The sequence below is a fragment of the Stegostoma tigrinum genome, chromosome 16 (genome assembly GCF_030684315.1).
Source record: "Stegostoma tigrinum isolate sSteTig4 chromosome 16, sSteTig4.hap1, whole genome shotgun sequence".
Taxonomy (NCBI): domain Eukaryota; kingdom Metazoa; phylum Chordata; class Chondrichthyes; order Orectolobiformes; family Stegostomatidae; genus Stegostoma; species Stegostoma tigrinum.
In genome coordinates this window covers 4,346,589-4,361,363 of record NC_081369.1, presented here as the reverse complement: position 1 = coordinate 4,361,363, position 14,775 = coordinate 4,346,589, and the positions used below count along the sequence as shown (strand labels likewise).

The 14,775-nt window shown below is 45.2% G+C and overlaps 1 protein-coding gene across 4 annotated transcripts in view; it reads right to left on the bottom strand.

The window, feature by feature from the left end:
• calb2a (calbindin 2a) overlaps positions 1 to 14,775 on the bottom strand; it is a 93,212-nt gene that overhangs the window by 17,031 nt on the left and 61,406 nt on the right. For 2 of the 4 annotated variants that reach the window (XM_048546626.2, XM_048546628.2), the window contains exons 6-9: positions 13,266 to 13,343; positions 10,391 to 10,446; positions 5,565 to 5,604; positions 1,800 to 1,817 (exon numbers count right to left, since the gene is read on the bottom strand). In XM_048546626.2, the coding sequence (XP_048402583.1) occupies positions 1,800 to 1,817; positions 5,565 to 5,604; positions 10,391 to 10,446; positions 13,266 to 13,343 (192 nt within the window). The remainder of the gene's footprint in view (positions 1 to 1,799; positions 1,818 to 5,564; positions 5,605 to 10,390; positions 10,447 to 13,265; positions 13,344 to 14,775) is intronic. The other 2 variants (XM_048546627.2, XM_048546629.2) reach the window with 1 other exon arrangement.

The window sequence follows — 14,775 nt, the reverse complement described above, 5'->3', positions numbered from 1 at the left end:
AATATTTATCCCAAATCAACACCACAAAAACAGATTATGTAGTTATCAGCTTGTTAGTTGTGGGAGTTTATATGAGTGATGGTGGCATGCTTGCCAGCTGGAGAACTGATGGGAGCCTGCTTCGCCTCCTCAAACCAAATGACGTAGGAGCAGAGTTAGGCCATTTGGCCCATCAAGCCCTCAGCACTATTCGATTGTGGCTGGCAGGTTTCTTAACCCAATTCTCCTGCCTTCTCCCCTCCCCGTAACTCTTCATCCTTTTACCATCATGAACCCATCTATCTCTGTCTTGAATACAATTAATGACTTGGCCTGCAGTCTTCTGCAGCAATGAGTTCCTCAGATTCACCACCTTCTGGCTGAAGAAATTCCTCCTCATCTTAGTTCAATAGGTTTGGCCCTTCACCCTGAGGCTGTGTCCTTAGGTCCTAATTTCTCCATTCCCACTCTATCCAGGCCTCTCAGTATTCTGTAAGTTTCAATCATATACCCCCCTCATCCTTCTAAACTCCATCAAGTATAGACCCAGAGTTCTTGACCGCTTCTCATATTACAAGCCCTTCATCCCCAGGATCATTCTTGTAAACCTATTCTAGGACCCCTCCAAGGCCAGAACATCTTCCCTAGATATGGGGCCCACAGCTCACAATATTCCAAATACAGTCTGACTACAATCTAATGCAGCTTCAGCAGTATATCTCTGCTGCTGTATTTTAGATCTCTTGGAACGAATGCTAACAGTGCATTTGCCATCCTAACTACCAACTGAACCAGCATGTCAAACTTAAGAGAATTCTTAATGAGGGCTCCCAAGTCACTTTGTGATTCAGATATCTGAAGCCCTATCCCATTTAGAAAATAGTCTACACCTCTCTTCTTCCAAACAATATATGTAACTTCACACTTTCCCACACCGTATCCCAACTGCCACTTCTTTGCCCACTCTCCCAGTCTGTCCAAGTCCTTCTGCAGCTTCCCCATATCTTCAACACTCCTTTCTCCCTCCAACTATCTTTTTGTCATCTGCAAACTTAGCAATAGTGCACTCAGTCTCTACATCCAGATTCTTAATGTAAAACGTGTTGTGGTCCCAACATTGCCCCCTGCCAAACTCCACTAGTCACTGGCTGCCATCCTGAAAGAGACCCCTTTATCCCCACTCTCTGCCTTCTACCAGTCAGCCAATCCTCTATCTACGCTAGTACTCTACCCCTAACACCATATTGAGTAGCCTCCTGTGCGGCACCTTGTCAAGGGCATTGTGGAAATTCTGGGAAGGCCCTTAGGCCTTGATTCCTGAGGATCCAGGACCCTTGGAACAGAAGTCCTGGCACTGAGAGGCTGGCAGACGATGTGCAGCTGGCAGTTCTGTGAATCAGAACGCCTTTGGGAAGCTGTTGTGGGGAGGACATCTGCCCGAGGCTCAGAATTGTTGCTAGGCCCAGGCCACAATTGAGTGATGGCTGGAGGACAAACATATTGGCCTAGAAATGTTAACGCTGTTGCTCTCACCACCAGTGCTGCTAGACCAGCTGCATACTTCCAGCACTTTCTGTTTCAAGTTCAGATTTCCAGTGCCTGCACTATTTTGCTTTTGTTTCAGCTGAAGGAATGGCTATGCCATTTAGTAAATACCAAGAATTTTCTTATTCTGGGCATACTTACACAGGAATACACAGTGAAACACAGACAATGACAAACTAACTATACATGAAAACTGTAACACTGAGGAAACGTCTGTTATTAAATGGTGGAATGTTATAAAGTGAAATTAAAATCACCTTAACACCGACACTTACCTTCGATCCTTGGCAATCCTGAGAGTAAAATAGAATTTCATCAATCTTTCACATTTAAAACTGAGCTTTACCTGTAAACAGCTCACTCTTTCATGCCGGAAATAGCTAATTTTTATTGTGATTGCTGTTTTGTGTTTACCAAAATGCAGAGGTTTGTACTGGAGAATGAAACTATTTTTAATTTGACCAACTTGGTAACAGCAGTGGGCACTCTTGGTAGGGTATAGATGATGACAAAAGCTTGTATAGTCCCCAGCAGTGTGCCCCCAACAGTGTACAACAACCTTAGAACATCACAATGGGATTTTCCCATTTACGTCATCAGTCATCCTTTGGCCGCTCTGAAGCAGGTTGCTAGAAACGGTACTGAGGCTAATAAACTAATTTCAGGTTATCCTTTAGGGTGGCACAATGGCTTAAAGCATCAGGGACCCTCAGGTGACTGTGTGGAGTTTGCACATTCCCCCCATGTCTGCATGGGTTTCCTCCCACGGTCCAAAGATGTGCTGGTTAAGGTCGATTTGCCATGGGAAATGCAGGGATACAGGGATACAATGAAGTGATGGGTCTGGGTGGGATACTCTTTGGAGGGTCAGTATGGGCACAACAGGCTGAATGGCCAGCTTCCACATTGTTGTGATTCTATGGTTCTTTACAACCAGCAGACAGAGGAGAGGAGCCTGCAGTTCCATCATTTGGGGTTGAATTTGTAATCAGGTCCCAAAACTGAAAGACCAGTGACTGACACTGGGCTGTACTCACTCACTAGTTATTTTTAAATTATTTTTTGAATGACTGTAACTTGCAGTTATAACTCCAGAGAGCCCAGGTTAACATACAAACATAATGGGCCGTCTAGCCTCTTCAGCATATGCCATCATCATTCAGTGACTGATCTATGATCTACAAATCCATACACCTGTCCTTACCCCTTACTTTCCTCAATATCTTAGATTTTAATTTACAAACATCAACTGTCATTTGATGAACAGATCTACCACCCTGTCATGAAAGACCTGCCAATAATGTTTAGACTACATTCTCTATTCCTAGACTCCATAACCGGAGGAATTAGATTTTTTTGCATCTACATTGCTCTGTTCCCTGAAATATCTTGAACCAAACTGATCTCTAACTTTCTAAGTAGTGGGGAATACAATTTAAATTTGTATAATCGCTGTAATTTAATCCAGAAGGGAAAACAGGATGAAATTGGTTGCCATCAGCAGCACAAAACTAGATTGTAATGAATTGGGGTGACATGGTGACTCAGTGGTTAGCACTGCTGCCAGACAGTGCCAGGGACCCAGGTTCGATTCCACCCTCTGTTGCCTGCTTGTGTGGAGTTTGCACATTCTCCCTGTGTCTACCCGGGTTTCCTCTGGGTGTTCCAGTTTCCTCCGGAAGTCCAAAAGTGTTCAGGTTAGGTGGATTGGCCATGCTAAATTACCCATAGTGTCCAGGGGTGTGTAAGCTACTGGGTTAGGCATGGAAAATTTAGTGTTACAAGGATGTGGTGTGTCTGAGTGGGATGTTCTTTGGACGGTCAGTGTGGACTTGATGGGCTGAATTGCCTGCTTCCACACTGTAGGCATTCTGTAAATTGGCAGCCTATTTTTCACTATGGTAGTTTTCACTTTTCATTGAACTTGGGAAGTAGTACCAAGGTTTTGAATTTCAAATCAAAGTTAAAGTGACAGTGAAAGGAGAATTCAAATTATCATCTTGTGACCTGCAAGGGGAAGAAAATTGGTGTGGAGATAATTGGCTGCTGATTCACTACCCAGCGATTCCGTGCTGCTTATGTAAATCAGCTGGGATGTGAGTTTGATTGCCAATCTGGTGCACTGAAAGTAAATACATTGGTTGGTAAGAAATGCATGTGTAATATTGGTCCACTCTCCTGAATGTAGGATTAGGGTACCAGTTGTGGGCAGCTGCTGGAGAGCTTTTGTCTACATTTATCCCATGCTGAAATGTGAAGAGTTTCAATTTCCAGCACTGATATTCTTTTCTGGATGAACGTAAAACAAAGAAAACCGGTTAAAAAATATTGAATGTAGCAGAGACATTGAACAGACAAGAGACGACATACAGTGCTAAACAGTCTGCTTCCACTGATGGACACCAATAACTAACAACTGGATAGGTTTCTTTAACATACTAAAGCATCACAAAGTGGTACCGATCCTGAACAATGACTTGTAAGGATGGTTGAAGACATGGGTTGCAGAAGTAACAGAAGGTTTAATAGAAATGCAGAGGTGTGATGACTGAAGGTGGAGTAGAAGTGGGGTTGACCAGCCAAGTGAAGCATATGGTTGGGATATAATACTGGGGACATACTGAAGACATGAGGCAGGATGTAGAAATAAAGACAAAGTTACTGAAATCCACTAGGGACGGCAGGGGTGCTCCATGTATGAGACATGACAGGATTCAGGTGGCTGAGTCTTGGTTGAGTTGAAATCTGTGCAATGTGGAATTTGGGAGTCAAGAGAGTAAGCTGAACATAGAGGAAATGAAAGCAAGGCAGAAAACCTTAACAGCAACGAAGGCTTGGCTGAAGATCGTTAATGTTATGGAGGTGGAAGTAGAATATGGAATTTGAAGCTCAGTAAAAAACAGGATACCAAAGTTACTCACTGACTGGTTCAGCCCTCAGTGGGAAGCTATTATGGGATGGAGGCTCAGGGGCAGAATTTAATGGTGGAATCCACACAGGACAGCTTCCGTCTTACCAATATTAGGCTGGAGGAAATTCTCGATGATCCATAATCTGACTTTAAACAGGTAACCAGACAGCGCAGTAATTATCATGGAGACAAGGTGGAGATAAGAGTAAAGCTGGGAACCTGCATGATATGTTCAGAAGCTGGCTGTGCTGAGACGTTGTAGGAGGTAAAGGAGCAAAACGGAGCTGAGCATGGATCTTTGGTACGGAAGGGGAATTTATTCCAGAAGATGTACCAGCTAGCTTTGGAAATATTTATCATATGAAGTCAATACAAAGGCAGACTATGAGAGAATTGAATGGTCTTCATCTCGAAGACTATGTTGAGGTCCACAAAGACAAGGCATCCAAATCACAGTCACAGACTTAGTTTGTTGGACCAAGGCAGCCTTGGTGCTGTGGATGAGACATTAATCTGAACTGTTGGGAATGGTACATCAAATAACTGAAAACCTGACGAATTCAAGGACCTCGTATAGAATGAGAACTTTCTTTCAAAAGTTTCTCAGGGAAGCTATGTGTGAGCATTTCACAACAATGGTACGCAAGGACTTTGGACACTGTGTTGGGGCAGTAGATACAGTCAATGCACGTTTTGCCCCTTTACAGGGAATCAGGAGATCAGCCTTCAATGGGCCAGTGAAGAAATACAGTGTGCTGTACAATTCAACTGACACAATTCCCCAAGACGGAAGCTCTCAAATGACATCTCTGGCTTGAGTTTAGCGAGCTGAACTTAATTGGGTGCTGGGGATGGAAGCAATACAGCTGAGCCATAGAAGACTGAAATCAAGCAGGGCTTGCTGCTCCTGAGCACTGTCCAGTGTTGGAAAACGTATGTATGTTGGACCCTGGGAAAGAATAGGCTCAGCATTTGTTACGATGCCTTACAAATGTTGAATAGCCACTCATGGTGCAGGCTCACACATGAAGTTTAGCCACGTGGCTGAAGTACCAGGTGGCAACCAGCACTCTTGGAGCTGTACTCCGAGCCGACATGAAACAGGAAAGAAGAATTCAAATGCACTCACCTGAAACCTCAGCAAGAAGTTCTCCTGAACAGGTAATAAACTGAAGGAAGTTTAAAAAAAAGTGTTAGACAAGTTCAGCAGCAGCCTAATCACTTTTACATATTAAGTAAGTATATTTGCAATTTAAAAGAATGAAAAGAAAACAATGCACATTTATGTGGCACTAGACACCCCAAAACACTTTACTGGTAATGAAATGTGAGTGGAAGTACAGTTCCTGCTGCAATGTGGGAAACATGGCAGCTATTTTGAACACAGCTAGTTCCCATTTATAGCAATGTGATTAATTACCAGATAACCTGTTTGGTACTGCTGCTGGAAGCATCAATGTTTGCAGGGCATGAAAGACACATTCTCTGTTTTTCTGCCAAATGAGAGATTTTACTTTTGCTTGAGAAGGGAGGCTGGTTCTCGATTTAATATCTCAACCAAAAGATGGTTTCTTCAACAATGTAGCATTCCACCAGCATTGGTCCGGATTGTCTGGCTAAGTTATGTGCTCAGTTCTCTGGAAGGTGACTTTCTGATTCAGCGGTAGTAGTGCTGAACTGTGGCCGAAAATGTTTTTGAATAAACAATGGAATGAGCCAAACGCATGTTCAAGGATTGACCAACACCTTCTGAGAGTTTCCTCTCACATCTTCATTGCATCTATTTAAAAACAGGACCAGACCAAAGTGCTACGCAGGGTTCTCTGCTGATTCAGATTGAAGTGGTACATCTTCTTCCCCACTGTTGTCAGATTTTTGCATGGAACTCTCATATAGTGGATTTGATCTCTCTCTGCACCTTCTCTGTAGCTGCAACACTGTATTCTGCATTCTGTTCTATTGCTCTGATGTACTTATGTAAGGTACAGTTTGCCTGCATGGCACACAAAACAATACTCTTCACTGTATCTTGGTACGTGAGAATAATAAACCCAATCACAGATGGTGACATGGTGCTGTGACGTGGCACACAAATTTGGCTTGATGTGGCAATGTGAAGTGACTGAAAGTGGTGTGTGGAATGTAAAACCCACCATTGGCAAATGGAAGTGTTTGGTTTAATGACTGCCTTTTCTTATATGATGAATATCAGGGGACGGCGATAACCTAAAGTCATACAGCTCACAAATCCTCTAGGTGTATCCTGCTGCCTCCTGGAATAAAAAGCTGCATTTTTCATAACCTCCCATTTTTCATAACAACCTGGTTGAGTTCGAGCTTCATGGCTTTTCTTTGCTGGTGTAAGTGTTCTACAAGAAATAAATTAGGGCAACCTGAACTTGTAACGCACAGTTGACCATAATTGACTAGAATCACTTAGTTCACTAGATTAATTCCAGAGATGAGGGAGCTGTCTTACTTCACAGGTGTCTTCACTTGGGAAGAGGAGGATTCAAGTGCAGAATTCTAAAAGATGGGCTGTGAAGTTCTTCAGCAGACTGATGTAAGAAGTGGGGTGTTGCTGGGGGTTTTGGTGGAATTATAAGTAGACAGATTCCCAGGTCCAAATGCATTGTATCCCGGGCTGCTGTGGGAGATGAGGGACGTTATTACAGGAGCCCTAACCCAAATTTTTAAATCATCTCTGGCCACAGGGGGTGCCAGAAGCCTGGAGGACAGCTACTGTGATTCCACTTTATGAGAAGGATGGTAAAGGTAGACTTGAGAACTACAGACCAGCAAGTCTCATGTCGGTAGTAGGAATTAACTAGTGAAGGAGAAAATTAGCTCCCATTTAGACAGGCAAGGTTTTATCAGGGACAGACAGCATGGCTTTGTCAGAGGGACAGCATGCCTCTCAAACCCGGTATTTTTCAAGGAGGCATCCAAGTCATTGATGGAGGGTGGGGCAGTTAATGGAGTTTATGTAACGAGATTCCACATGGGAAACTGATATGAAAGGTCAAAGCTCATAGGGTCCCGGGTAACGTAGCAAGTTGGATCCAAAATTGGCTTGGTGACAGGAGACGGAGGGTGGGGGTAGAAGGTGTGCCTGCAGCACAAGGACGAGTGCTGGATCCCTTATTGTTTGTGATATTTATTAATGACGTAAATGAGAATTTTGGGGTGACGATAAGTAAGTTTGCTGATGACACATAGATTGGCCGGGTGGTTGACGTGTGAGGAGGAAGGTATTAGGTTACAGAAGAATACAAACTGATCTGTGCATCTGACCAATCTGTGACAAATGGAATTTAACCTTAATCAATGTGAGGTGGTACACTTTTGAGGAAGGAAGCAGATGAAGGAGTTGCCAATTAATGGCAGGACACTAGGAAGCTCAGAGGACCAGAGGGTTCTTGAGGTCTTTACCCATAGATCCCTGAAGGTAGCAGGATAAGTTAATACGGTAGTTAAGAATGTGCACAGGATGCCTGCCTTTATTTTTATAGATTATAAGAGAAGGGAGTTTACGTTGGAGCTGAACAGAGCTTTGGTTAGGCCACAGCTGGAGTACTATGTTCAGTTCTGGTCTCCACACTATAGGAAGGGTGTGATTGCACAGGAAGGGGCGCAGAGGAGATTCACCAGGATGTTGCCTGGGATGGAGCAGTATAGCTATAAAGGGAGGCAAGATAGGCTTGTGTTGTTGACCCTCTTGTGGCGCAATGGTAATATCCCTACCCCTGAATCGGAAGGTCTGGGTTCAAGTCCCAGCCTGCTCCAGAGGCGTGTAAATAACATCTCTGAACAGGATGAATAGAAAAAGAAATACGCTTGTGTTGTTTTCTGTAGAGCTGAGAACGTTGAGAACCTGATAGAAGTGTATAAGATTGAGAGGCATGAACAGGGTGGATAGAAAACAGCTAGTTCCCCTTAGTTGGAGGGTCAGTACCAAGGGGTATAATTGTAAAGTAAAAGGTAGGATGCTTAGAGGGAATTTAGGGAGAAAACTTTGGGTGTCTGGAATGCACTGTCTGGGAGAGTAGTTGAGGCAGGAGCCTTTAGTCTTTAAAAGGTACTTGGATGAGCACTTGAAGTGTCAAAAGAAAGTGGAACTTGTGTAATCAGTACAAATTTGATGGGCCAAAGGGCCTTTTTTGTAGTGCATGGTTCTATGGAGAGAGATTGAGCAGTTTAGACCTATATTCTCTGGACCTTAAAAGAATGGGACGAGATCTAATTGAGGTATATAAGATGCTAAAGAGATTTATAGTAGCTGTAGAGAGGATGTTTCCTCGTGTGCGGCAATGTAGGACGAGAGGTCATATTTTTAAGATAAGGGGTAGCAGGTTTAAAACAGAGACGAGGAGAAATTATTACTTTTAAACCATTGTGAATCTGTGGATTTCACTACCCAAGATTTCTGAGATATTTGGTAAGTCTAGGAGGAGATTTTTCAGTTGTAATGAGTTGAAGGGTTGTGGAGGGCAGGCAAGAAATTGGGATTGAGGCCAAAGTAAGATTAGCAATGATTGTATTAAGTGGTGGAGCAGACCTGAGGGGTGTAACTGCCTAGTCCTGCTCCTTACTTTGTTATAATGTGGTAAATGCTGACAGACTGTAGAGTTTGCGTTTGTACCTAAAAGCACCTCAGCGCCCTGTCAAGTGCAGGAGAGAGGCTGAGAGGATGTAAAACTCAGACTCAGGGGCAGAAGTATTCCCTGATTATTGTCTGGTCCCACATGAAAGAAATTGGGCCAATCTTATTCCACAGCACCAAGTGGTGGGGTTGTTATGTTAGAGGTCTCAATCAGCAGGAGGGAGGTCAAAGGCTTACTCAAGAAGTTAGGCGGAGTAGGCCGGCACAGTAGGCCAGCCTAATGACAAATGAGGGGTGCTCCAATGTCTCGTTCACTGCAAAGTTGCAGAACCCCTGGGAGAACCCTGCTGTCTTGAGAAAAGGCTCCAAGTGAGAAATGTTCCTCTATCTGAGTCTTTAATTTGCCCTCTTTGGAAGAGCGTGTTTAATATTGGAGCCAGAAATGCTTTAAGACGATGGAGAAGTAGATGAATTTGCTGTTGCTCTGCAGTTGGGCTTGGTACACAATGTTCTAAATCAGTCACTAAAATTAAATTTATTGCTTTGTTCTCAGTTTTCTGGCTAGCTGCAGAATAAATTTTTGGATATACTTCAATCAAAGCGACTTAACATTTGTGAGCCTGACTGAGGGCCACTGTTTATTGCATAGTCCTCAGCTTTCTTAGTTTCTCTGACTGTTTATTAATTTCATGTCAGTTTTCTGTCTCTTCTCTGCACCCCATCCAGTGCATGAAGCACACAGACCAGAAGTGCATGCAACAACACCTCTGTAATCTTAGAGCTCAGCGTGATCTCTCCGTGCCCATACTTCGCTGTTTACTATGTACAGCATACCGATACTTTTTGCAAAGTTTTGCTTGGCCGTACTGTGCAGCTAATCACAGTGCCAAATTCTCTAATTGATCCCTGTTCCCTTTTCAAGTATTCACCAAGCTAATATGCATTCTTGAGCACTGCATTTTGATCATTTGCCTTTTTCAATTGTAAACTTCATTTGCCCTATGTCTGCCCGTCTCAGCTCAATTCCTTTGTAAAATGTTTCATTGCATCCTTATCTAGAGTGTTGACTCTATTTGGTCACAATGTAACCTGTACAAGTCCAAAAAGCAGGTAATGGTTTGCTTTGGCTTGTTTCAAAGAAAACTAACATATTTCACCAACATTCATGAATGTGGTTGTCTACGTGATACTGACCCAATAGTCTAAAGTTTAACATTTCATCTGAAAGATGGCGCTCTTTCACGAGCCTTTTCTGTGCCAAGATGGCTGCAGCATCCTGACTTAAAAGCTCCCTTCCTCCCCAATTCCCTGCCATCCACCCCAGTCCAATTATTACTTGGTGATTAACCTACCGTGCCATTTCTGAAAGGCCCAGCTTTCCATCTCCGTTTGCATCAAATATTTTCAGCTGAAAAGAAAAGTAATAATCGCAGTGATTCCCAGAGATTCCTCATGTTGGCAGTGTTTCTATAAAACCTTCCAATAATCAGTTCCTTTCCCAGCAAGGACAGTGCATTGGGCATCGCAGTCACTTGATGTGGAATCTCTCATATTGTCCAAACTGCTTCACTAGAAATTATCTGGCAAACAAACGCTGCAGTAATGTGCCCAGTTCAACCTGATCTCCCCACCACTTTCACAATAGATCACAGGTTTCCCACTGTGTGATCTGTTCTCTGCACCAGTCACACAATAGATCACAGGTCGCCCACTGCGACCTGCTCTCCCCACCAGTCTCACAATAGATCACGGGTTTCCCACTGCGACCTGCTCTCCCCACCAGTCTCACAATCGATCACAGGTTTCCCACTGCGACCTGCTCTCTCCACAAGTCTCACAACAGATCACAGGTTTACCACTGCAACCTGCTCGCCCCACCAATCTCACAATAGATCACGGGTTTCTCAGTGCGACCTGCTCTCCCACCAGTCTCGCAATAGATCACAGGTTTCCCACTGCAACCTGCTCTGCCCACCAGTCTCACAGTAGATACGGATTTCCCACTGCGGCCTGCTCTCCCCACCAGTCTCACAATAGATCACAGGTCTCCGACTATAACCTGCTCTCCCCACCAGTCTCACAATAGATCACGGGTTTCCCACTGCGACCTGCTCTCCCCACCAGTCTCACAATAGATCACAGGTTTCCCACTGCGACCTGCTCTCCCCACCAGTCTCACAATCGATCACAGGTTTCCCACTGCAAACTGCTCTCTCCACCAGTCTCGCAATAGATCACGGGTTTCCCACTGCGACCTGCTCTCCCCACCAGTCTCACAATAGATCACAGGTTGCCCACTGTGACCTGCTCTCCCCACCAGTCTCGCAATAGATCACGGGTTTCCCACTGCGACCTGCTCTCCCCACCAGTCTCACAATCGATCACAGGTTTCCCACTGCAAACTGCTCTCTCCACAAGTCTCACAATTGATCACAGGTTTACCACTGCAACTTGCTCGCCCCACCAGTCTCACAATAGATCACGGGTTTCCCACTGCGACCTGCTCTCCCACCAGTCTCGCACTAGATCACGGGTTTCCCACTGCGACATGCTCTCCCCACCAGTCTCACAATAGATCACAGGTCTCCGACTATAACCTGCTCTCCCCACCAGTCTCGCAATAGATCACAGGTTTCCCACTGCGACCTGCTCTCCCCACCAGTCTCACAGTAGATCACGGATTTCCCACTGCGGCCTGCTCTCCCCACCAGTCTCACAATAGATCACAGGTCTCCGACTATAACCTGCTCTCCCCACCAGTCTCACAATAGATCACAGGTTTCCCACTGCGACCTGCTCTCCCCACCAGTCTCACAATCGATCACAGGTTTCCCACTGCAAACTGCTCTCTCCACAAGTCTCACAATAGATCACAGGTTTACCACTGCAACTTGCTCGCCCCACCAGTCTCACAATAGATCACGGGTTTCCCACTGCGACCTGCTCTCCCACCAGTCTCACAATAGATCACAGGTTTCCCACTGCGACCTGCTCTCCCCACCAGTCTCACAATAGATCCCAGGTATCCCAGCCTTAGCCAGTGACTGAGGTGAAGACACAATAAAAACAGGAAAATGGCAGTTCGAATCTCGCAGGTTTGCCCTCCATTGTGAGGGCTGGGGTGCTGGTGGTGAGTCCTGGATCGGCAGGAGGCCTGAGAGTGGTTGCAGTAGATCTGAGAGTTGGGGAATCCTACGGATTGAATGTTAGGGGTGGGTGAAGGAAAGATGTGGAAATCTTCACCTTTCTTAGTATGCCCCCACCTGTCTTTTCAGGCTTTGAAAAATCTAAACTTCGAGTCCCCTAATCTTGATTCTTCCTTATATACATTGCCCTTTCTCTTACTGATTTTAACCTGCAATGTGCTGCAGCCTTTAATTTGGCCCTTTGCCTTGTCTTCACAACAGGAATACCACTAGCCTGTCCTGCAGTTTCCACAGCCAATACTAGCACTAAAGTGTGAAGAAAGGAAGGGTCTAGCTCTTCCATTTCCCCTCTCTCCTTAGGGTGACATGGTGGCTCACTGGTTAGCACTGCCACCTCACAGGGTTCGATTCCCCCCTTGGGTGACTGTCTGTATGGAGTCTGCACGTTTTCTCTGCGCCTGCATGGTGTTCTGCGGGTGCGCCGGATTCCTCCCACAATCCAAAGACAGGTAGGTTTGGGGGATTGGCCACAGTTTAAAACAAAACCATGTGGGTTCTGGGTGTAGACAGGGGTCTGTGCATCCGGGTGGGGTACTCTTTAGAGGATCAGTACAGACTTGATGGGCCAAATAACCTCTTTCTGCACTGTAGGGATTCTGTGATTGAGGGACTGCACGACCTCCGTCTGACCTCTGGCCCTGATGATGAAAGCAGGAAGCTAAGCAGCTTTGAGCTTTGAAGATAAGGAGAGCTTTTCCATTCACTGATGGGAAGTGGCGGGGGGGGATTATTGCCACATGTCTCTCATAATGCTGGTCTTCACAAGTGCTAACTGTCCCCACTGAGATGGCATCAACCTGCGGAGAGATCAGAGCCAGCCCTTTCCCTGTCCATGTGCTAATCCCAAAGCTGGCAGCCTTGTAGCTACCCTTACTGATGTCACTGGTCTCAGCCCAGAGCACCGAGCAATGTCCCTCCCTGAGGGGAGATGGCGGGGTGGTGGGGAGATGGCGGGGGGGGCGGGGGTGAGCATGGGCTGTGGTGTGAAGAATATCACTGTCCCAGGTTAACAATTACTCACTATGGTCTGTGTGTACTCCTGTAACTTCTTGTCATCGTAGTGTCTGTTTGCCTTCTTTAACAAATCCAGTAAGAAGCTCTGTGGGAAGAAACAGTTCAGGTTAGGTTCATTATATCAGATCAGGTCCATAGGCAGTGGAGGAGCACAGGAACAACAGTAGGTCAACGATCCCCTTGAGCTTGTTGAGTCATGACCAATTTGTATCTTAACTCCATGTAACTGCTCTGGTTCTCTAACTCAAAATGACCTTCGTCAACAAAAACCCATCAATCTGTGTTGAAATTTTCATTTAGTCCTCAGCCTCAACAGCTCAGGGAGGCAAACAGTTCCAGTTATCTGGCAGTTTTGTGAAGAAGTGCTTCAACTGGAAATTTCTAAAGCAAAGCTCTTATTTTTGCTGGCTAACACCTCCCACACTTGTGTAGGCAGCCATTGTAGCCTAGCTGGCTCAGTATCAGTGGAGTGCATTGAAGTCAAACACCCAATGTACTTTCAGTGTGATTGTACATTGCAAAACAAACACAGTAAAATCAGCTGGGCTAGAAAATGAGTTTCCAATTCACACCCTTCCCTGAACAACCACAAATCACTGGATCAGTTGGAGTAACTTCTGTGTAAGGCTGATTGTCGCGCCAGTCAGGGGTCTGGTTGCTGAGCTTGATGGTACTCAGATTTCGGCACATTGTGCCTGTCCCACAGATGGTTCTGATCTTCAAGGTCTCCAAATTTTTACCAAACTCTGGGAGATGAGTATCTCTGTCTCACCTTTCTACCCCCTCCGCCCACCTCAGCGTTTCAACCAAAAGTCGGTAGCTCTGGATCCGTTGCATCACGTTGGCACTTGGTCCGTCTGCTTTGGTGCTGACCTGTGCCACACCTAAAGCAGACTGGCAGTCTGTGGATTCTCTGAACGTTTTTGATAAAAGAACAATAAAGGTGTGCATTTCCATGGCACCTGTCTTATCTTCAGAACTTCCAGTGCTTTGGGGAAATTAAAGTACTTTTTGCAGTTCAGTCACAATTTTAATGTAGGAATAAAGGGAAGACAAATGCCAAATTAATTTCAAGTAATTCCAAGCTGCCCTGCTTTATGGTACAGTGTGTTGCCTAGTAGCAATCCAGGGTCAGGTATTTTTCATGAGGGTTGTTATGCAGTTTGACTTAATGTGGAGGTTTCACACTAAATGAACTCCCGCTGACCTGCCCCGTCTATTTTATATTCTGCTATTTGTCTAACCAAGAAATAAAAATGTTGACAGAAGATGAAAATAAAAAGCTTTCTTTCACCTGCGATAACACAGCGTGGAGCTGGAGGAACACAACAGGCCAGGCAGCAACAAAGGAACAGGAAAGCTGATGTTTTGGTGACCCGAAACCTCAACTTTCCTGCTCCTCTGGTGCTGCCTGGCCTGTTGTGCACCTCCAGCTCCACGCTGTGTTATCTCTGACTCCAACATCGGCAGGTCTTGCTATCTGTCTCACCTGGGATTGCTCACAGGGATGTTCAGGT